The 23,500-nt window shown below is 45.1% G+C and overlaps 1 protein-coding gene and 3 long non-coding RNA genes across 4 annotated transcripts; 1 reads left to right on the forward strand and 3 right to left on the reverse strand.

Moving 5' to 3' along the window:
- Positions 1-1,753: 1,753 nt before the first annotated feature.
- Positions 1,754-4,441, reverse strand: LOC124045278. The gene is made up of 3 exons (XR_006840819.1): positions 3,654-4,441; positions 2,259-2,346; positions 1,754-1,849 (listed from the first exon to the last, which is right to left on the reverse strand). It is a non-coding gene; the product is annotated as an uncharacterized LOC124045278 (long non-coding RNA).
- A 3,711-nt stretch (positions 4,442-8,152) lies between these two features.
- On the reverse strand, positions 8,153-9,079 carry LOC124045433. Its single transcript, XR_006840855.1, has 4 exons — positions 8,894-9,079; positions 8,651-8,785; positions 8,430-8,541; positions 8,153-8,336 (listed from the first exon to the last, which is right to left on the reverse strand). It is a non-coding gene; the product is annotated as an uncharacterized LOC124045433 (long non-coding RNA).
- A 6,036-nt stretch (positions 9,080-15,115) lies between these two features.
- On the forward strand, positions 15,116-20,907 carry LOC124046493 (photoreceptor outer segment membrane glycoprotein 2-like). Its single transcript, XM_046366917.1, has 4 exons — positions 15,116-15,261; positions 15,697-16,321; positions 16,477-16,723; positions 17,231-20,907. The coding sequence occupies exons 2-4, from the start codon at positions 15,741-15,743 to the stop codon at positions 17,495-17,497; spliced, it is 1,095 nt and encodes a 364-aa protein (XP_046222873.1). The 5' UTR covers positions 15,116-15,261; positions 15,697-15,740; the 3' UTR covers positions 17,498-20,907.
- On the reverse strand, positions 19,456-23,396 carry LOC124046494. Its single transcript, XR_006841022.1, has 2 exons — positions 22,950-23,396; positions 19,456-20,784 (listed from the first exon to the last, which is right to left on the reverse strand). It is a non-coding gene; the product is annotated as an uncharacterized LOC124046494 (long non-coding RNA).
- Positions 23,397-23,500: the final 104 nt, after the last annotated feature.

A 23,500-nucleotide genomic window follows, 5' to 3' on the forward strand; every position in this document is an offset into this window, starting at 1 on the left:
CACTATGGTTACCAGATACAGTGAGGGTTAAAGGTAGTGTTTCATATAATATACTGGGGAGAGGACTACCATCCAAGGCAAACATGACCGTGGGCTCCCTAACTGTCTGAGAGGAATGTCATGTTCCTCAGCTATAAGGCTTCGTCCATAAAACAGCCCTCTGCCCCAGAGTCTATTAATGCACTGCAGGAAGCTGCCGATCCGGTCCAGCGTAGATGGACCTGGTAGTACATGTACTTGACAGAGAGGACCGTCTAGTAGCGCTTATCAGTCGCCCTCCGCTTACTGATGAGCTCTGGCCTTTAACTGGACATGAAATGACAAAATGACCAGCGGAACCGCAATAGAGACAGAGGCGGTTGGTGATTCTCCGTTCCCTCTCCTTAGTCGAGATGCGAATACCCCCAGCTGCATGGGCTCAACACCTGAGTCAGTGGGGAAAGAGAAAAAAAAGTAGTAGTGTCGGAGAGAGGGAGACACAGTTAACGCGAGCTCTCTTCTATGAGCTCGGTGACGAAGATCTACCCGTCGTTCAATGCGAATAGCGAGTTCAATCAAAGAATCCATGCTGGATGGAACCTCCCGAGAGAGAATCTCATCCTTAACCTTAGCGTGGAGTCCCTCCAGAAAACGAGCGAGCAACGCCTGCTCGTTCCAGTTACTGGAGGCAGCAAGAGTGCGAAACTCTATAGAGTAATCCGTTATGGATCGATTACCTTGACATAGGGAAGACAGGGACCAGGAAGCTTCTTTCCCAAAAACTGAGCGATCAAAAACCCTTATCATCTCCTCTTTAAAGTTCAGATAATTGTTAGTACACTCAGCGCTTGCCTCCCAGATAGCTGTGCCCCACTGCCGAGCCCGACCAGTAAGGAGTGATATGACGTAGGCAATCCGAGCTCTCTCTCTGAGTATGTGTTGGGTTGGAGAGAGAACACTGGGTGTTGATATCACACTGAGAAAGGAGCGGCACTCAGTGGGCTGCCCAGAATAACATGGTGGGTTATTAACCCTAGGTTCCGGAGGCTCGGAAGAACCGGAAGTAGCTGGTGACACGAGACGAAGACTCTGATACTGTCCTGAGAGGTCGGAGACCTGAGCGGCCAGGGTCTCAACGGCATGCCGAGCAGCAGACAATTCCTGCTCGTGTCTGCCGAGCATCGCTCCCTGGAACTCGAGAGTAGAGTAGAGAGAATCCATAGTCGCTGGGTCCATTCTTGGTCGGATCCTTCTGTTATGCAGGTGAATGAGGACCCAAAAGCGACTTGGCGAAAACAGAGTCTTTAATCCAGTAAAGTAAAAATACAATCATAAAGCACAATTCCACTCGTAATGACGAGAACAGACTGGAGACTCGATCTTGAACTGCAGGTTGCCTCGGGAAGGCACTTGAACGTAGCAGACTCAGACACCTGCTCACCACGCAGCATCTGAGGGAAACACGACACGACAGGGCGATACACAGACACAGCACGGTGAACAATAGACAAGGATCCGACAGGGCAGGAACGGAAAACAAGGGGAGAAATAGGGACTCTAATCAGGGAAAAAGATTGGGAACAGGTGTGGGAAGACTAAATGATTGATTAGGGGAATAGGAACAGCTGGGAGCAGGAACGGAACGTTAGAGAGAAGAGAGAGAGGAAGGGAGAGAGAAAAAGAGGGGAACGAACCTAAAAAGACCAGCAGGGGGGAAAACGAACAGAAGGAAAAGCAAAATGACAAGACAATCTAAGACAAAACATGACAGGGAGGAGGTTCTCTGATTTGTCCCCTCCAGGTATGACGCTCCACACGTCAGTCACATGAATGATTTCCTCAGTCACTTCCTTGTAGTAGTCAATGTAATCTGGATTATCATGAACAAAAGTAATTTAGTTAAAGGGCCAACTATTTAAATATCTCTCAGTTAAGTCATACTGCAGATGTAGTGAAAACACAGCCACAACACTGAGAGTGTAGTAACATTTGAAACACACCATGGTCAGGTGTCAGGGAGTTGTGACTCTCCACTTGGATCGCAGAAGCAGAGGGCACTGATTGGTTGTCCTCATTACTATACAACTGAGGATGGAGGTTTAGTCTGCGCAGACTATGTCTGACAAACAAATGATCACATAAAGAACACGTCCTTATCTTATTGTACTTTATAACACAATGCTGGCCACAGAAAATAGTGCAACATTGGACTAATCAGTCTGTTGAAATTATAAAGTAAACATAGCCATTGTGTAAATGTAAGGTTTGAAAGGGGTCACCTTCTGTCTAATGTTACATCTACAGGGGAACTGCCTCCTCTTCCACAATTACGAGGTTGTCTCCTGGTATCACAGGTCATGATCTCCTCTACTCCCCCCAATGGAAACATTACAAAATAAACAAAAAATACACACTTTCAAGAACTCAGAAAACCGGAAAATGTTATGTTGGGGTAATATTCAAGAACTGTATTTCAAAAAGAGCTGACAACTTAAATCTTGAGTATCATACAGCTCCAGTCAGTGCATCTGAACTCACACTCAGTGGAGAATGCCATTACAACTCTCCTTCCGTGGCCTCCAACTGCTCTTAAACGCAAGTAAAACTAAATGCATGCTATTCAACCGATCACTGCCCGCACCTGCTCGCCCATCCAGCATCACTACTCTGGATGGCTCTGACTTAGAATACGTGGATAACCACAAATACCTAGGTGTCTGGTTAGACTGTAAACTCTCCTTCCAGACTCACATTAAGCATCTCTAATCCAAAATTAAATCTAGAATTCTTCCTATATCGCAAAAAAGCATCCTTCACTCATGCTGCCAAACATACCCTCGTAAAACTGACCATCCTACCGATCCTCGACTTCGGCGATGTTATCTATAAAATAGCCTCCAACACTCTACTCAACAAATGCAGTCTATCACAGTGCAATCCGTTTTGTCACCAAAGCCCCATACACAACCCACCATTGCGACCTGTACGCTCTCGTTGGTTGGCCATCGCTTCATACTTGTCGCCAAACCCACTGGCTACAGGTTATCTACAAGTCTCTGCTAGGTAAAGCCCTGCCTTATCTCAGCTCACTGGTCACCATAGCAGCACCCACTCGTAGCACGCGCTCCAGCAGGTATATTTCACTGGTCACCCCCAAAGCCAATTCCTCATTTAGTTGTCTTTCCTTCCAGTTCTCTGCTGCCAATGACTAGAACGAACTGCAAAAATCTCTGAAGCTGGAGACTCATATCTCCCTCACTAGCTTTAAGCACCAGCTGTCAGAGCAGCTTACAGATCACTGCACCTGTATATAGCCCATCTGTAAACAGCCCATCTATCTACCTACCTCATCCCCATACAGTATTTATCTTGCTCCTTTGCACCCCAGCATCTCTACTTGCACATTCATCTTCTGCACATCTACCATTCCAATGTTTAATTTCTATATTGTATTTACTTCTCCACCATGGCCAATTTATTGCCTTAACTCCCTTATCTTACCTCATTTGCACCCACTGTACATAGACTTTTTGTTTTCTTTTGTTCTGCTGTATTATTGACTGTATGTTTGTTTATTCCATGTGTAACTCTGTGTTGTTGTATGTGTTGAATTGCTATGCTTTATCTTGGCCAGGTCGCAGTTGCAAATGAGACCTTGTTCTCAACTAGCCTACCTGGTTAAATAAAGGTGAAAAAAAATAAACATTCCTGGTGTCTTTACTCAGGCTGTTGAAGGAGACAGGGTCTGTGGCGCCCTCTAGTGTCAGAGGCAGATCAGGGCAGCCTGGGTGGAGTATGTCTGCTGGGAGGGATGTGCTGTCATCCTGCCTGCTGTGACTCCATCCTAATATAATAATAATAATATATGCCATTTAGCAGACGCTTTTATATCCTCCAGGGAGGAGATCTGCTGCAGCATCACTGTGCTTCCATACACATAAAGGATGCCCCATCTCAGCGGGAGCAGAGAGGAGGCTGCGCTGAAAGAGAACATAGATTCAGAGCTCTCCTTGGATGGGGATTGTGCCAGAGTCCAGTGTTTCTCCTGCATTGAGACAAAGAAATTCATTATTTTAATAACCATCATTGCCCAAGTATAATACCGCAGCACGCTCACTCTCAGACAGAGCCACAGTAGTAAAGTACCTCAGCTATAAGAGGCGGATCGTCATTAGGTGGCTCTGTGTCTCCCTGCTCTCCCAGCCTGTCAGTCATCATATCCACTGGGGAGGGGCCAGGGAGGAGGTGCCTCAGGGCCTGGGTGGTCAGACTCAGCTTCCGACAGCTCCTTTTCCTCTCTTGTTGGTAGGCCATGGCGCCTCCTCACTGGGCCAGCGGATATACCAACCACACAGTGATATTGGGTATTGCTTTATAACAACATTTGTGGGGTCATGTTTTATTATTTTTATTTTTTTTAATTCACCTTGATTTAACCAAGTAGGCTAGTTGAGAACAAGTTCTCATTTACAACTGCGAACTGGCCAAGATAAAGCAAATCAGTGCAACACAAACAACACAGACTTACACATGGAATAAACAAACATACCATCAATAATACAGTAGAAAAAAAGTATATATACAGTGTGTGCAAATGAGGTAAAATACGGGAGGTAAGACAATAAAATAGGCCATAGTGGCGAGGTAAATACGATATAGCAATTAAACACTGGAGTGATAGATGTGCAGAAGATGAATGTGCAAGTAAAGATACTGGGGTGCAAAGGAGCAAAAATAAATAAATAAATACCGTATGGGGATGAGGTAGTTGGATGGGCTATGTACAGGTCCAATGATCTGTGAGCTGCTCTGACAGCTGATGCTTGATGTTAGTGAGGGAGATAAGAGTCTCCAGCTTCAGCGATTTTTGCAGTTCGTTCCAGTCGTTGGCAGCAGAGAACTGGAAGGAAAGGCGGCCAAAGGAGGAATTGGCTTTGGGGGTGACCAATGAAATATACCTGCTGGTGTGCATGTTGCGGGTGGGAAATGCTATGGTGACCAGTGAACTGAGATAAGGCGGGGCTTTACCTAGCAAAAACTTGTAGATGACCTGGAGCCAATGGGTTTGGAGACGAATATGAAGCGAGGGCCAGCCAACGAGAGCGTACAGGTCGCAGTGGTGGGTAGTATATGGGGCTTTGGTGACAAAATGGAAGGCACTGTGATAGACTGCATCCAATTTGCTGAGTAGAGTGTTGGAGGCTATTTTGTAAATGACATCGCCTAAGTCGAGGATCGGTAGGATGGTCAGTTTTACGAGGGTATGTTTGGCAGCATGAGTGAAGGATGCTTTGTTGTGAAATAGGAAGCCGATTCTAGATTTAATTTTGGATTGGAGATGCTTGATGTGAGTCTGGAAGGAGAGTTTACATTCTAACCAGACACCTAGGTATTTTGTAGTTGTCCACAAATTCTAAGTCAGAACCATTCAGGTTAGAGATGCTGGACAGGCGGGCAGGTCCGAGCAGCGATCGGTTGAAGAGCATGCATTTAGTTTTACTTGCATTTAAGAGCAGTTGGAGGACACAGAAGGAGAGTTGTATGGCATTGAAGCTCGTCTGGAGGTTAGTTAGCACAGCGTCCAAAGAAGGGCCAGAAGTATACAGAAGGGTGTCGTCTGCGTAGAGGTGGATCAGAGAATCACCAGCAGCAAGAGCGACATCATTGATGTATACAGAGAAGAGAGTCGGCCTGAGAATTGAACCCTGTGGCACCCCCATGGAGACTGCCAGAGGTCCGAACAACAGGCCCTCCGATTTGACACACTGAATTCTGTCTGAGAAGTAGTTGGTGAACCAGGCGAGGCCGTCATTTGAGGAACCAAGGCTGTTGAGTCAGCCGACAAGAATGTGGTGATTGACAGAGTCGAAAGCATTGGCCAGGTCGATGAATATGGCTGCACAGTATCGTCCCTTATCGATGGCAGTTATGATATCGTTTAGGACCTTGAGCGTGGCTGAGGTGCACGCATGACCAGCTCGGAAGCCAGATTGCATAGCGGAGAAGGTACGGTTGGATTCGAAATGGTCGGTGATCTGTTTGTTAACTTGGCTTTCGAAGACCTTAGAAAGGTAGGGTAGGATAGATATAGGTCTGTAGCAGTTTGGGTCTAGAGTGTCTCCCCCTTTGAAGAGGGGGATGACCGCGGCAGCTTTCCAATCTTTGGGGATCTCAGACAATACGAAAGAGAGGTTGAACAGGCTAGTAATAAGGGTTGCAACAATTTCGGAAGATCATTTTAGAAAGAGACAGTCCAGATTGTCTAGCCCGGCTGATTTGTAGGGGTCCAGATTTTGCAGCTCTTTCAGAACATCAGCTATCTGTATTTGGGTGAAGGAGAAATGGGGGAAGCTTGGGTGAGTTGCTGTGGAGGGTGCAGGGCAGTGACCGGGGTAGGAGTAGCCAGGTGGAAAGCATGGCCAGCCGTAGAAAAATGCTTATTGAAAATCTCAATTATCGTGGATTTATCTGTGGTGACTGGGTTTTCTAGCCTCAATGCAGTGGACAGCTGGGAGGGGGTGCTCTTATTCTCCATGGACTTTACAGTGTCCCAGGACTTCTTTGAGTTTGTGCTACAGGATACAAATTTATGTTTGAAAAAGCTAGCATTTGCTTTCCTAACTGCCTGGGTATATTGGTTCCTAACTTCCCTGAAAAGTTGCATATCACGGGGGCTATTTGATGCTAATACTGTACACCACAAGTTGTTTTTGTGCTGGTTCAGTCAGGTCTGGGGAGAACCAAGGGCTATATATATTCCTGGTTCTACATTTTTGAATGGGGGCATGCTTATTTAAGATGGTGAGGAAGGCACTTTTAAAGAATACCCAGGCAGCCACTACTGATGGGATGAGGTCAATATCCTTCCAGGATACTCGGGCCAGGTCATTTAGAAAGGCCTGCTCACTGAAGTGTTTTAGGGAGCGTTTGACAGTGATGAGGGGTAGTGGTTTGACCGCAGACCCATTACGAATGCAGGCAATGAGGCAGTGATCGCTGAGATCCTGGTTGAAGACACCAGTGGTGTATTTAGAGTGCAAGTTGGTTAGGATAATATCTATGAGGGTGCCCAAGTTTACAGATTTGGGGTTGTACCTGGTAAATTCATTGATAATTTGTGTGAGATTGAGGGCATCAAGCTTAGATTGTAGGATGGCCGGGGTGTTAAGCATGTCCCAGGTTAGGTCACCTAGCAGCACGAGCTCAGAGGATAGGTGGGGGAGGGGGGGCAATCAATTCACATATGGTGTCCAGGGCACAGCTGGGGGCAGAGGGTGGTCTATAGCAAGTGGCAACAGTGAGAGACTTGTTTCTGGAGAGGTGGATTTTTAGAAATAGAAGCTCAAATTGTTTGGGCACAGACCTGGATAGTATGACAGAACTCTGTAAGCCATCTCTGCAGTAGATTGCCACTCCGCCCCCTTTGCCTCCCGGGTGGCACAGTGGTTAAGGGCGCAGTACTGCAGCGCCAGCTGTGCCACCAAAGGCTCTGGGTTCGTGCCCAGGCTCTGTCATAACCGGCCGCGACCGGGAGGTCCGTGGGGAGACGCACAATTGGCCTAGCGTCGTCCGGGTTAGGGAGGGTTTGGCCGGTAGGGATATCCTTGTCTCATCGCGCACCAGCGACTCCTGTAGCGGGCCGGGAGCAGTGCGAGCTAAACCAAGGTTGCCAGGTGCACAGTGTTTCCTCCGACACATTGGTGCGGCTGGCTTCCAGGTTGGATGCACGCTGTGTTAAGAAGCAGTGCAGCTTGAGAGAAGATAGTAACAATTGCATACCACGAAATTGGGGAGAAAAAGGGGTAAAATGTAAAAAAAATATATATATGGTGGTATAGTTAGGGATGGAAATTTAAGGGGTTTTGGTGGTCTTCCTAAGCCAGGATTCAGACACGGCTAGAAGTGGCAGAGTTGGCAGAGTGTGCTAAGGCAGTGAATAAAACAAACTTGTGGCGGAGGCTTCTAATGTTAACATGCATGAAAGCAAGGCTTTTACGGTTACAGAAGTCAACAAAGAGAGCGCCTGGGGAACGGGAGTGGAGCTTGGCACTGCTGGGCCTGGATTAACCTCTACATCACCAGAGGAACTGAGGAGGAGTAGGATAAGGGTACGGCTAAAGGCTATAAGAACTGGTTGTCTAGTACGTTCAGAACAGAGAGTAAAAGGAGCAGGTTTCTGGGCGCGATAGAATAGATTCAAGGCATAATGTGCAGTTATTGACTGTACCTCAATGTTGGCTGGAGTTGTCTGAGTTCAATCATAGATTCCCTGAGGAGTCTGATCCAATCCTCTGGAGAGAGAGTGTTGCTATTCTGAGACTGATACTGCAGGGCAGAGAACGGACGAATAGGAACCCCTGCAATTCCCAACATTTCAATGACTTTCAGAATACTTGATAGTGATGATGATATTTCTGAAATCAGTATCAGTCACAATCACTGATCTGTACCTGGCTCTTTCACTGCCATAGGGATCCCTGTGGTCCACCAACGCTGAGGAAGCCCCTCTATTCCACACTGACTCTCAGTCTCTTCCGACTGATTAGTACAATGGCCTACATCCTAATAAAGATAGTTTTTCAATAGAAAATGACTGACAAACACACTGCATGTACTGTATATGCCTATATGTATTTACATCTGTTATGATATGTGTTACAAAAGGGATCACCTTCCATACTGCTTCCATGCAGTCTGAAGCCTCCACACATAGACCAAGCCTCTCACATCCATTGAGGAAGTACCTGACATGTCATCACTTCCTGTGTGGCCTTTCTTTAGGAGGAACCAGGCATCTGAGATATGGCTGAGGGGCAGAAAAGGCTAGATTGTATGGCTTTCAGTTTTCATATTCAGAGAGACAGTATTTCATACAGTAGTCTATGCAGTATAGTATATCCTTGTATATCTATACCTGTTCTGTAGGAGTACATCGACAGAGAGCTTGAGGTTGTAGGGGCTGTCTGTGGCTGGTCTGATCCAGTATAGATATGTCAGCGCCAAGCAGAATTGCTTTCTCCTCAGCAGACTGTGGATGATGCAGTAGTGCTGCCAAGAGAACCAGGGTGGTTCAGACCTGGGGCTCAGCAGCAGCTCCATTGCGTCCTATACAGATGTAATGACGTACACTCTTAGCACATTTTCTTCTATCTAGAACCTTAAAGAGTTCTTCGGTTATGTCCCCATAGGAGAACCCTTTGAAGAAACATTTTTGGTTCCAGGTAGAACCCTTTTGGGTTCCATGTAGAACCCTTTCTACATATAACCTGTAACAACAACAAGTGTTCTACCTGGAACCAAATGGGTTTCTTCAATGGTGAAAGCTAAAGAACCCTTTGGGAACCCTTTTTTGTAAGAGTGTAGCCATAGGCCACTCTAAACCCCATTTGGCTCTATTGCATCCCGCAAGAAGGCATTAAGAACACCTGATCTTTCCATGACAGACTGACCAGGTGAATCCAGGTGAAAGCTATGATCCCTTATTTGGGTCACCTGTTAAATTCACTTCAATTAGTGTATATGAGAAGACATATTAAAGAAGGATTTTTAAACTTTGAGACAACTGAGACATGGATTGTGCCATTCAGAGGTGCACCGGTTTGTGTCAAGAACTGCAATGTTCCATGCCCCGACCAATTGAGGCTGTTCTGAGGGCAAAAGGGGGGTTCAACTCAATATTAGGAACGTGTTCTTTTAGTTTTGTTCACTCACTGTACACCAATGGACTAAGTGGTGCTGTGATACCAGTCAAAGGTCAACATACTGATAAGTGTCCATGGTCGAGCACCAGCACCAGCTTCAGCAAAGCCTGCAGGTTAGGGGGTGGGTACCCCTGGTTGGTGCAGTCCTCCTCGTAAAGGAGGAAGACAGAAAGAGAGTGAGAGTGACCGCCTATCAGTGATTTAAGGATTACCCAGGAGTGTGGAGAGAAGCCCTGCGATGGATCTGATCCATATCTCTCCATATCTGAGAGATCTGAATTATTTCTTGAGCATCTGAGAGGAAGAGTCAGTGTACGTATAAATACTATCGACTAACCCAAACCCTTGAGCGGTAATACATTGATTGTACTTACAGCTGAAGTGCCAACCCTAACCGTATCAATAATCCTAACCCTAGCTATAACCATAACCGTATCAATAATCCTAACCCTAGCTATAACCCTAACCGTAACAATAATCCTAACCCTAGCTATAACCCTAACCGTAACAATAATCCTAACCCTAGCTATAACCCTAACCGTAACAATAATCCTAACCCTAGCTATAACCCTAACCGTAACAATAATCCTAACCCTAGCTATAACCCTAACCGTAACAATAATCCTAACCCTAGCTATAACCCTAACCGTAACAATAATCCTAACCCTAGCTATAACCCTAATCGTAACAATAATCCTAACCCTAGCTATAACCCTAACTGTAACAATAATCCTAACCCTAGCTATAACCCTAACCGTATCAATAATCCTAACCCTAGCTATAACCCTAACCGTAACAATAATCCTAACCCTAGCTATAACCCTAATCTTATCAATAATCCTAACCCTAGCTATAACCCTAACCGTAACAATAATCCTAACCCTAGCTATAACCCTAACCGTAACAATAATCCTAACCCTAGCTATAAACCTAACCGTATCAATAATCCTAACCCTAGCTATAACCCTAACCGTAACAATAATCCTAACCCTAACCGTAACAATAATCCTAACCCTAGCTATAACCCTAACCGTAACAATAATCCTAACCCTAGCTATAACCCTAACCGTATCAATAATCCTAACCCTAGCTATAACCCTAACCGTAACAATAATCCTAACCCTAGCTATAACCCTAACCGTATCAATAATCCTAACCCTAGCTATAACCCTAACCGTATCAATAATCCTAACCCTAGCTATAACCCTAACCGTAACAATCATCCTAACCCTAGCTATAACCCTAACCGTATCAATAATCCTAACCCTAGCTATAACCCTAACCGTAACAATGCAACTCTTGTTACACTGTACTTATATGAATAGTTACACAGTAATAACAACTCTGTGATGTAAAGTGTGACCGGTTTGTAAAGTTTGACTGTGTGTGTAAGATTAGCGAGAGTTGCACCCCTTCTGAAAAAACCTACACTCGATCCCTCCGATGTCTGGATTACTGCAACTCGCTGTTGGCTGGGCTCCCTGCCTGTGCCATTAAACCCCTACAACTCATTCAGAACGCCGCAGCCCGTCTAGTGTTCAACCTTCCCAAGTTCTCTCACGTCACCCCGCTCCTCCGCTCTCTCCACTGGCTTCCAGTTGAAGCTCGCATCCGCTACAAGACCATGGTGCTTGCCTACGGAGCTGTGAGGGGAACGGCACCTCAGTACCTCCAGGCTCTGATCAGGCCCTACACCCAAATAAGGGCACTGCGTTCATCCACCTCTGGCCTGCTCGCCTCCCTACCACTGAGGAAGTACAGTTCCCGCTCAGCTCAGTCAAAACTGTTCGCTGCTCTGGCTCCCCAATGGTGGAACAAACTCCCTCACGACGCCAGGACAGCGGAGTCAATCACCACCTTCCGGAGACACCTGAAACCCCACCTCTTTAAGGAATACCTAGGATAGGATAAAGTAATCCTTCTCACTCCCCCTCCCCCCCTTAAAATATTTAGATGCACTATTGTAAAGTGGTTGTTCCACTGGATGTCATAAGGTGAATGCACCAATTTGTAAGTCGCTCTGGATAAGAGCGTCTGCTAAATGACTTAAATGTAATGTAAATGTAAATGTAATGTCAACAACTACAGACCAGTATCCCTTCTTTCTTTTCTCTCCAAAACTCTTGAACGTGCCGTCCTTGGCCAGCTCTCCCGCTATCTCTCTCAGAATGACCTTCTTGATCCAAATCAGTCAGGTCTCAAGACTAGTCATTCAACTGAGACTGCTCCTCTCTGTATCACGGAGGCGCTCCGCACCGCTAAAGCTAACTCTCTCTCCTCTGCTCTCATCCTTCTAGACCTATCGGCTGCCTTCGATACTGTGAACCATCAGATCCTCCTCTCCACCCTCTCCGAGTTGGGCATCTCCGGCGCGGCCCACGCTTGGATTGCGTCCTACCTGACAGGTCGCTCCTACCAGGTGGCGTGGCGAGAATCTGTCTCCTCACCACGTGCTCTCACCACTGGTGTCCCCCAGGGCTCTGTTCTAGGCCCTCTCCTATTCTCGCTATACACCAAGTCACTTGGCTCTGTCATAACCTCACATGGTCTCTCCTATCATTGCTATGCAGACGACACACAATTCATCTTCTCCTTTCCCCCTTCTGATGACCAGGTGGCGAATCGCATCTCTGCATGTCTGGCAGACATATCAGTGTGGATGACGGATCACCACCTCAAGCTGAACCTCGGCAAGACGGAGCTGCTCTTCCTCCCAGGGAAGGACTGCCCGTTCCATGATCTCGCCATCACGGTTGACAACTCCATTGTGTCCTCCTCCCAGAGCGCTAAGAACCTTGGCGTGATCCTGGACAACACCCTGTCGTTCTCAACTAACATCAAGGCGGTGGCCCGTTCCTGTAGGTTCATGCTCTACAACATCCGCAGAGTACGACCCTGCCTCACACAGGAAGCGGCGCAGGTCCTAATCCAGGCACTTGTCATCTCCCGTCTGGATTACTGCAACTCGCTGTTGGCTGGGCTCCCTGCCTGTGCCATTAAACCCCCTACAACTCATCCAGAACGCTGCAGCCCGTCTGGTGTTCAACCTTCCCAAGTTCTCTCACGTCACCCCGCTCTCTCCACTGGCTTCCAGTTGAAGCTCGCATCTGCTACAAGACCATGGTGCTTGCCTACGGAGCTGTGAGGGGAACGGCACCTCAGTACCTCCAGGCTCTGATCAGGCCCTACACCCAAACAAGGGCACTGCGTTCATCCACCTCTGGCCTGCTCGCCTCCCTACCACTGAGGAAGTACAGTTCCCGCTCAGCCCAGTCAAAACTGTTCGCTGCTCTGGCCCCCCAATGGTGGAACAAACTCCCTCACGACGCCAGGACAGCGGAGTCAATCACCACCTTCCGGAGACACCTGAAACCCCAACTCTTTAAGGAATACCTAGGATAGGATAAAGTAATCCTTCTCACCCCCCCCCCCTTTAAAAGATTTAGATGCACTATTGTAAAATGGCTGCTCCACTGGATGTCATAAGGTGAACGCACCAATTTGTAAGTCGCTCTGGATAAGAGCGTCTGCTAAATGACTTAAATGTAAATGTAATGTAAATGTAAGATTAGTGTATGCATCCTTACCAGGGTACTTGGGCAGGTGTCCCACCACTGTACCGACCGACAGAGACAGATGTGTTGCTTCAGAGCTCTGCGTTCCCGATTCCATCAGTCCTGCCTCACTGCTGAGGAGCCACAGTCGACCCTGCAGACCACACATGGGATCACCAAACCTACACACACACGCAGGAGAGACAGCCACCAATTAATCAGAAAACAGCTCTCTTTGTGGTGTCCCCATATTGTTACACCCGTCTGCAAAGCTGTCATCAAGGCAAAGGGTAGCTACTTTGAAGAATCTCCAATATAAAATATATTTTGATTTGTTTCACACTTTTTTGGTTACTACATGATTCCATGTGTGTTATTTCATAGTTTTGATGGCTTCACTATTATTCTACAATGTAGAAAATAGTCAAAATAAAGAAAAACTCTTGAATGAGTAGGTGTGTCCAAACTTTGGACTGGTACTGTACATTTATACATCACTTTACAGAACCAACGTTATGGATATGGCTTTAAGAACGTAGTTAACTTGCAGTGCCGTAAAGCCGAGAGGGCTACTATTCATGCCTATGATATCCACCATCAGATCTAAGTACAGCAGACACAGCGAAGTAATAGCCCATTTTACCACATAACTAATATGTGATCAGAAGCTGTAGTCTCTAGCTCTTACCTCCCACAGTATCCGTGCTCCCCTTCCACTCAGGGATCAGACCATCCCTCTCCCTGTGGATGTGCTGACTTGACTAATGTGTGTCCACAGTAGAACTCTCCTCTTACACAAGCTCCTTTGGGCCATGATAATCAAGTAATCTCAATCTCACTCGAGATCGCATTGGCTGATTGGCTGCGTGGATGTGTATGGACGTGTGCGTGAGAGACAGAGAGAGTGACAGGAATAGGAGAGCGTGTGTGTGAGGGGAGGAGTAGGTGAAAATGCTTTGTTGCAAATGCAATTACACCATGAGGATAAAGGAGATTGTATTAAGGTATTTGGAGCTTTTGATTGTCAGTGTTAAGCGATTCTTGGCCCATTTCCTTTCCCCTCTGAAGCATACATAGTGTCACCAAAGCGCTGACTAGTGGGTAGCAGAAATGTTGTTACCTGATCACATTAAGGCATATTATCAAACAACCTGACACATTTTCAGTGTTTGCTTATGAGATTAATATTGTCCTCTTTGATATTGTGGGAATAACACTTGTCATCACAAACTTATGTGTTGCCGTACTTGGCCTCAACCTGTTTCAGGGATGGAGACTCAAAGACCCAGGAGAGGGCTCACTGGACACAATACTAGAAGCACACACATACATACAGACATACACACCCCTGTAAACCCCTACTTTTCTTACCTTTGTTTCATCTCTGTCACTATATGAGTTTACAAGTGACCTTGTTTCCTTTGCTTCAGTGAAGCTTCCATTTCAAAGAAAGAATAGCATAGCACAGTTTAGTGTAAATGGAATAGGCTATTCATACTTTAGTAATTTAGTCTTTGAGAAAAGAAATGTATTTGTCTATTCATTCAATATCAGCCCCTCTGTCAAACGCATGCGCACACACACACACACACACACACACACACACACACACACACACACACACACACACACACACACACACACACACACACACACACACACACACACACACACACACACACACACACACACACACACACACACACACACACACACACACACACACACACACGACCCTTGGCCAATAACTCTTTGTGGTGCTGCAGTCAGATTTGTGCAGGTGGCAGAAGGTACATCCAAATCCTACAGGCCTGATTAGAGGGGATTATTAGGAGGGTCAGGGGGCTTGGCCAGCGGACTCACTCTGATGCTGCTGCGGGCGGGTGTCTGTCTACTCCTTCTGTGCCACTACGGCTCGCCTCTCTCCAGGCCAAGTCTTAGGATGCCTGTCAGTGAAGAACAAAACAAACCCTTAAACAGAGATGGGAGCCAGATCAGACGGACACTGTGAATTCTGCTGAGATAAGGTAGGTCCCACTGAATGCTGCTGTTTAATCATTTTTTGTTAAATTTTATAGTCGATTCTATTTCTAGTTTATTCCATTCTATTTCTTCAGATTAATGAAGTATTGTGTTAACAGTGGGTTCAGCAGAGGTGACAGTCCAGAGATGTGCATTATCCAATTTGGTCATTTTTAATATTTGTATTAGCTACTGTATGAGAAAATGTTCCTGCAGTGATTCAGATATTCATGACTATGTTTGATCATACTGTGTGGTGCAGGGCTGCCAACACTTATAAACAGGAGACCCCTAGTCAAGAAATGTAATATAAATCACTGAGCTAAGCTGCTTATGTGAGGGTGTGCAGAAACCTTCCATCTACAACCCTGGCCCCTCCCTTTATCCATCCACAGCCCATTGTGCCTCTTACACCTTCCCCTATCCTCTCCCCCATCCAGCATCCTACCAGGACATTGGATAAAACTAAACAAACATATTTAAGATGGCCGTGCTGAAAGTGAAATTCACCAAGACCAACAGGGACAAGCTTGCCCAGGTGCTGTGGATCCTCAACTGGGTTTCCGTGGTGACGGGGTTGATTCTGTTTAGCCTGGGGCTCTTCCTAAAGGTGGAGATCAACAAGCGCTGGGAGCTTATGGCAGAAAGGGACCTCCACTACGTCCCCAACATGCTCATTGCCACAGGCCTCATCGCCTGTGGCATAAATTTCCTGGGCGGGAAGATCTGCTACGACTGTGCGGACACCACTAAGTTCCTGCGCTGGAAGCTGCTGATGCTGCCCTACGTCATCTGCACCTTCTTCTTCACCTTCTGCATCCTGGTGGGGGCACTCATGTGCTACGGCATGCGCGGGGAGCTAGAGGAGGCACTGGACCTGGGTCTGCGGGACGCCATGCGCTATTATAAGGACACGGACACACCAGGCCGCTGCTTCCTGAAGCGCACTGTGGACCTGCTGCAGATTCAGTTCCAGTGCTGCGGCAACTTCGGCTTCAGAGACTGGTTCCAGATCCAGTGGATCAGCAACCGCTACCTGGACATGTCCTGCAGGGAGGTTGTGGCGTAAGTACAGACTAGAATAGTGATACCCTACCTGCCAGATCAGACAGAGCTCAGCTCCGTGCCCATGTATACTATGACCTTAAGGTTCTTGAATTTGAGGCTCTAGTGATGCCGTCTGTCTCGGTCTCTCCCTTTTCCCCTCTCCCCGTCTCTAGCCGGCTGAGGAGTAACGTGGAAGGGAAATACCTGATGGACGGGGTTCCCTTCAGCTGCTGTAACATTAACTCACCACGGCCCTGCATCCAGCACCAGATCACCAACAGCTCAGCCCACTTCAACTATGAATACCAGACAGAGGAGCTCAACCTGTGGAAGAAGGGCTGCCGCCAGGCCCTGCTGGAGTACTACACACACATCATGCAGTCCATTGGCCTCACCGTCCTCATCATCTGGCTGTTTGAGGTAGGCATAGGTGTGTTCTTACAAACAGACTGATGTGGTTTGAATATAAGTAAAACATGGTGCCTGAGACTTACCTGACATACACCAAGCCCATTATTTAAACTCAGCAAACCACTCATTAGAAAGAACTCAATCTACATTGCAGTATTCTGTCTGACACCTTGTCCTTGCATTTCAGGGCTTCTGGTCCACCTCCCATGCACGTTATCCTCCCTTAGAGTGATACATATAATTGTTCATTCACTTTGCATGCTCCCTAATCCCACACCAAATCTCTTTTGTGACATTGGCTCCGGGTTATCCATGCTCAGCTTTGTGTGTGGACTCACCCTTTGTCCTCTACTGGGTCACATGGAGCTGTCCCAAAATACACATCCCAAACCTACAGCTACTTCTGGGACCCACATATTTTACTCTGGTCCACTATAAATGATAAACAAAAGTTACAGTCATCAGTATATTACATGGTCTAGGGATTCCCTCAGTAATGTTTGTGTGTTGTTGTAGCTGTCGGTGCTGACGGGGGTGCGTTACCTCCAGACATCCCTGGAAAACGTGCTGAGACAGGGGGACCCAGACTCAGAGTCCGACGGCTGGCTCCTGGAGAACAGCTTTGTGGAGACAGCCAGATCCAACTTCAATATCATAAAGAGCTTGGGGAAGTGCAACCAGATTGACACAGCCAACAACGGCGACCCCAACATCGATGTACCCTCCACAGCCTACTATGGACCAGACAACCTGCCCCCAAAACAGATTCCTGTGGCCAGTTGACACCTGCTCAGACACCTTATATAGCCCACTCCACAGAGCCCTCAAAAGGTGAGGGACCAGGCAATACACATCAAAGGTTTGTCTAAAGAACAGGAACTGCCTCGGGCAATAAAAGCTTGCCTGAAAGAAACATGGAATTGAGGCAGAATAGGACAATGTGGCAAACCGAGCAATGGTTGTAAAAGGGAGGACTGCCATTACAGGGGGATTGGGTGAGGTGATATGACAGTATGCAAATGTTTTTGCAAAATTGAGACAACCCATAGCAGATTGGTACAGAACACGATTATAATAGATAACATGGAAATGGATAGCAGAGATTGTTTAGCGAGAGCATATGAAACAGAATCAATGCGTCTTCGATTCTATGCCATCATCACCTTGTTACCTTTTCATATACCCATAGTCAAATTCATTTAAAAAGGAGTGAAAGCCAAACTGTGTTATTCCGCCTTCAACTTGTGAACCCTTCATTGACAATCGCCTACAGAAATACCTTTAGGTCAAACATTTCATTATTTCAAGAGAGCCAGAGACGTGTTAACTGAAATAGCACAGACATAAAATAAAACAAAACAAACAGTCAGTCACTTCAAGTTCCTAACTACATTTAAATGTGCCTCAGCCTGAATGTAATGATAAGGACATTGGTCGAAATGAAAATATGCAGGCCATTTCCCACTGTATTGGGACAAGCTTGTAGAAAAACATGGCAATTAAATGTGTGCCGAGTCTTGATAAAATACCCACTTAGGCTTTTACAAATATTCACTCTAGTTTTCTACAGCTATAGACCAATGCAACTCAGCATGTCTTACTCATTATAACCAAGCCTTCAAGAAATGTTACAAATATGTCAACAGGGGAAGGATCCATGTGAGTTAGAGGGGTTTGTGGGATAGACATTGCCTACAGATGGAAATCCTAAAAGGGAAAGAGTAAATAAGCTTACAAATACAAAATCATTTCGGAACATATTCAGTTACCAAGATTTTGTTGATAGTTGCTAGTTGGTTTTGTTCAGTACAAGATAAACAATGACTGGTAAGACACATTCTGTAGGAGAAATGTGAAGACCAAGCACACAAGTGTTGGCACTTAAAATAAATATCACTGGTGCCATTTTCCTACTCTAATCAAAAAATAAAAAACCATGTCTTTATTTTCTTTCCATGACATGTGATGAACCTGTGCAGCAAGTCTGTATGCACAACCAAGATTGAGATTTCTAAGCAATAGCAGAATTGAGCTAAGGACCCCCACTGCCTCTGATTACCCCTAATCTGTGTCTGAATGGGATTTCACATTTACCTCTCACCTCCAATTAATCAGCGGACACACACAGTCTATTACGGGCACAGAGCCAGAGCCACACCAGACTACTTAAGGCTCAGTTTCAACTACTGAGCACGACAGATACGACACTACCAATCAACACAATATGTGATCTTGGATGAGGTATGAAAGAGGCTACCTTATTTCAGTCTTTAAGCAGAACTATATAGGTTCTGTGCCTGGTCCCTCACTGTGGAATGAAAGAGTGAAAGGAAAGTCATATTAGCAAGTCTGATTTATTAGACAGCACAGGTGCTGAGCAACAATCAACAAACAGTATTATAGCTGCTGCATAAATACTTACAACAGTCAAGTGCTGCCAGGAAGAGTAGTTATTAGAGCTTAGTAGTAAAGTGGGTATTATACATGTAGGTAATTCTTGCAGGAAACATGAGTTAAGGGCACTGCATAATAGGAAAATGGGAGTTGATGTCATTGTGCAAGTCAATGACCTGACATACGACGTGATGGTGTTGATAAGATATAATTACTTTCAAGTTATATATTTTTTTAGTGATCGACTCTCCTTTCAGACACTGAAGAGTAAGCATAAACTGATGAACAATCACAGCATTTCTGGTCTTATTCCCAGTCAGACACAGAGGGCACAATAACTCATCATCTAGACAATAGCGTCTTTATTCAGACAGCCTTGTTATCATACAATGTCAAGCAACGCAAATTAGGAAAAATAAAACCATACAATATATGCACAAAATGTCATTTTCCTGAAAAGTTTGATGTACAAATATCAACTGTATTATTATAGCGATGAGAGTTTTTCATGTACCCTCCCATAAAATGTACATCCTTGTCTTAAACACACTAATGTAGTAGTAGTGATGTCCTCTTATTTACTTGTTAGATTAGTTATGTGTACAGAAAGCATCTAATGACTGTATCAGGTTGGCAAAATAGGGAATTTCAGCCAAAATAAAAGTATTATGCACACCGAGGGCAAATGTTCAAAAGTACTCAGATTACAAGCACCACAGTAAAAAAGTGAAATTTCTCATGATGTACTTTTGCATTTGACCAGTACAGACATTTCTTGTATATCTATACATACATTATATTTTCATATAATTGAACCAGGATGATGGTGACTAACATGAAGAGGGAGTATGAGGTCTCTGTCACACACAAGAATACGAACTGGACATCCTTTAACACCTCAGGTCCTATCAAGGTCCAATGCAGACGTTATCTCATTATAGAATCATTTTGTGTAACACTGAAGTACCTTTCTGTGATTGTTTCCAATTGAAATGGTCAAAAAGAAACAAAAATAGCTTCTTTGCAAAGAGCAGTTTCTCAAGGAAGAATTGTATTAGGACTGTCTGGGATTAGTCTGTGGGGAGAGGAATACTGAAAACTAGCTGTTATTGGCAGTGTTTTGGAACTCTCTTTCTTATTGGTCTATGAGCTAATATACCACCTGTTGATGTCACCAGGCAGGCCACAACTCTATCCCACCAAAACAGGCTGAAATCTCCAGCTGCATTTTCAAACAACTCTTATATTAAAAGGGCATTAGCATTCTTACAACTTCACAGTTTTATTCCAACCTTAGTGAAAATGCATAGAAACAAAGGAAAATCTATTTTTTGACTGCCCCTGGGCCTTTAAATAATATTGCAATGTTACTATGGGTGTTATTTTCAACAGTAATGAAAACAGAGATGATAGTAGTGTTGTCAGAGAGTACTGTGTGTCACTCAAATAGAGGAGACTGAAAAGGAACACTGACCCTTGTTGGCCAGTCTTCCTCCGGGAATGTGTGAGCACAGTGGATCTCTGAACACAGGCAGTCTGCACCATGGCTGGGGAGCAGGTCTGGACCTCCTGCTCCTCCTGACATAGGATGGAGGACAGCACCTCCCTCTCAGCCGGGGTGGAGCCCCGTTGGAGGCCCCACTACCACACACAACTCTCCTAGCTCCATGGCACAGCTACAGGACAGGGGGGAGAAACATGACAACACACTTATTCACTTTAAACCAACCAGCTAATACATACACTCTGTTCAAAAGTTTGTGGTCACTTAGAAATGTCCTTGTTTTTGAAAGAAAGCACATTTTTTGTCCATTAAAAGAACATCAAATTGATCAAAAATACAGTGTAGACATAGTCATTTACAACATTAACAATTGTAGCTGGAAACGGCTGATTTCTTTAAATGGAATATCTACATAGGTTTACAGAGGCCCATTATCAGCAACCATCACTCCTGTGTTCCAATGGCACGTTGTGTTAGCTAATCCAAAGTTCATGATTTTAAAAGGCAAATTGATCCTTAGAAAACCCTTTTGCAATTATGTTAGCACAGCTGAAAACTGTTTTTCTGATTAAAGAAGCAATACATCTGGCCTTCCAGATACAAGTTTAGTATCTGGAGCATCAGCATTTGTGGGTTCGATGATTTATTTTTAATTTCACCTATATTTAATCAGGTAGGCCAGTTGAGAACAAGTTCTCATTTACAACTGCGACCTGGCCAAGATAAAGCAAAGCAATGCGACAAAAACAACAACAGTGTTACACATGGAATAAACAAAAGTACAGTCAATAACAATAGAAAAATCTACTCTAATCTAGAGTTTGTACAAATGGAGTAAGGAGGTAAGGCAATAAATAGGCCATAGTAGCAAAGTAATTACAATTTAGCAAATTAACACTAGAGTAATAGATGTGAAGGGGATGATGTGCAAGTAGAAATACTGGTGTGCAAAAGAGCAAAAAAAGTAATTAAAAACAATATGGGGATGAGGCAGGTAGTTGGAAGGGCTATATACAGATGGGCTGTGTACAGCTGCAGCGATCAGTATGCTGCTCAGACAGCTGATGCTTAAAGTTAGTGAGGGAGATATAGGTCTCCAACTTCAGCAATTTTTGCAATTCGTTCCAGTCATTGGCAGCAGAGAACTGGAAGGAAAGGCGGCCAAAGGAGGTGTTCGCTTTGGGGATGACCAGAGAGATATATTTGCTGGAGCGCGTGCTACGGGTGGGTGTTAGGGTGACCAGTGAGCTGAGATAAGGTTGAGCATTACCTAGCAAAGACTTATAGATGACCTGGAGCCAGTGGGTCTGGCGACGAATATGTAGCGTGGGCCAACCGACGAGAGCATACAGGTCGCAGCGGTGGGTAATATATGGGGTTTTGGTGACAAAGCGGATGGCACTGTGATCGCAAACAGAACTTTACAGAGCAGTTCATCGTGGCCCTGTCGTTCTCCTCCTTCACCAAAGCTCTGTCAAGGACCTACATGAAGAGGGCCATCACTCAGAGAGACACTTTGACCTGTCCAGCTCTCTCATCGGACTCATAGATGGCAGCTTTCTGATGGGTATCAACAATAGCTCAGTTGGTAGAGCATGGCGCTTGTAACGCCAGGGTAGTGGGTTCGATCCCCGGGACCACCCATACGTAGAATGTATGCACACATGACTGTAAGTCGCTTTGGATAAAAGCGTCTGCTAAATGGCATATATATATATAAACAAAAAGGCTATTTTGTAAATGACACCGCCGGATGGTCAGTAGTCTGATAGGCTAATTGACATAATTTGAGTCAATTGGGGGTGTACCTGTGGATGTATTTCAAGGCCTACCTTCAAACTCAGTGCCTCTTTGCTTGACATCAGGGTAAAATCAAAAGAAATCAGCCAAGACCTCAGAAAAAATACATTTTAGACCTCCGCAAATCTGGTTCATCCTTGGGAGCAATTTCCAAACGCCTGAAGGTACCACATTCATCAGTACAAACAATAGTATGCCAGTATAAACACCATGGGACCATGCAGCCATCATACCGCTCAGGAAGGAGACGTGTTCTGTCTCCTGGAGATTAACCTACTTTGGTGCAAAAAGTGCAAATCAATCCCAGAACAACAGCAAAGGACCTTGTGAAGATGCAGGAGGAAACAGGTACAAAAGTATCTATATCCACAGTAAAACGAGCAAGGAAGAAGGCTAGTTTGCTGACAGGTTGTAGAGAAGAAAATAACAACAATTTAAAAACGTTATTTGAAGCCAGTGATGGCCTTTCTACTTTAGCGCCTTCTTTGTCTAATTTGTGGGGGGGGGGGGGGGGGGAACCAGGAAACCAGGAATTACCTAAGATAATCCTCCAGCCTTCAGTATGGGAGTGCAACATGGGACCACTGGTTTGATAAAGACCATCAGAGTCTCCTGTCTTCTTTCACTTGGGTCTTGTAAGAGGTCACCATTTCCCTAACAAAAAAACAAATAAATGATTGGTACCCCGTAGTGAGGTGAATTCATTATTAGCTGTATTAGTGCATCATGAAAAGAAACATGTTATATAAACAGCATTATGTAGTGTGGGTTATTTTAAAGGGCTGACCTGATTTGCCACAGCTATTTTATTAAGCACCCAGGCCACCACCATGGTTCACAAACTGATTTGTGTTTTTGAAGTAGTGTAGATAAACACTTTTAGTAAAATGATCAATGTCGCTAACAATTATGGTGCTTACATGGAATTGTATACTCCACAACACCATGTTATTACATCATGCTCATTCCTTTGCTCTATCTAAAACTTTTCTTTCCAGGAATAAAATTATATTTGCTCCTACTGAAGTCTATGGAATCTTGCTTCATTGATCTATAACCATGGCGAATTGTTTAATCATTTCCACTTT

Source organism: Oncorhynchus gorbuscha, linkage group LG10 (genome assembly GCF_021184085.1).
Source record: "Oncorhynchus gorbuscha isolate QuinsamMale2020 ecotype Even-year linkage group LG10, OgorEven_v1.0, whole genome shotgun sequence".
In the NCBI taxonomy this organism is placed as follows: Eukaryota; Metazoa; Chordata; class Actinopteri; order Salmoniformes; family Salmonidae; genus Oncorhynchus; species Oncorhynchus gorbuscha.

Excerpts from the sequence above, each read along its gene's own strand:
- LOC124046493 (XM_046366917.1), top strand. The coding sequence starts at position 15,741 with ATGGCCGTGCTGAAAGTGAAATTCACCAAGACCAACAGGGACAAGCTT. Across the intron at positions 16,322-16,476 it reads TCCTGCAGGGAGGTTGTGGC|CCGGCTGAGGAGTAACGTGG; the intron begins GTAAGTACAGAC and ends CCCCGTCTCTAG. Across the intron at positions 16,724-17,230 it reads TCATCATCTGGCTGTTTGAG|CTGTCGGTGCTGACGGGGGT; the intron begins GTAGGCATAGGT and ends GTGTTGTTGTAG.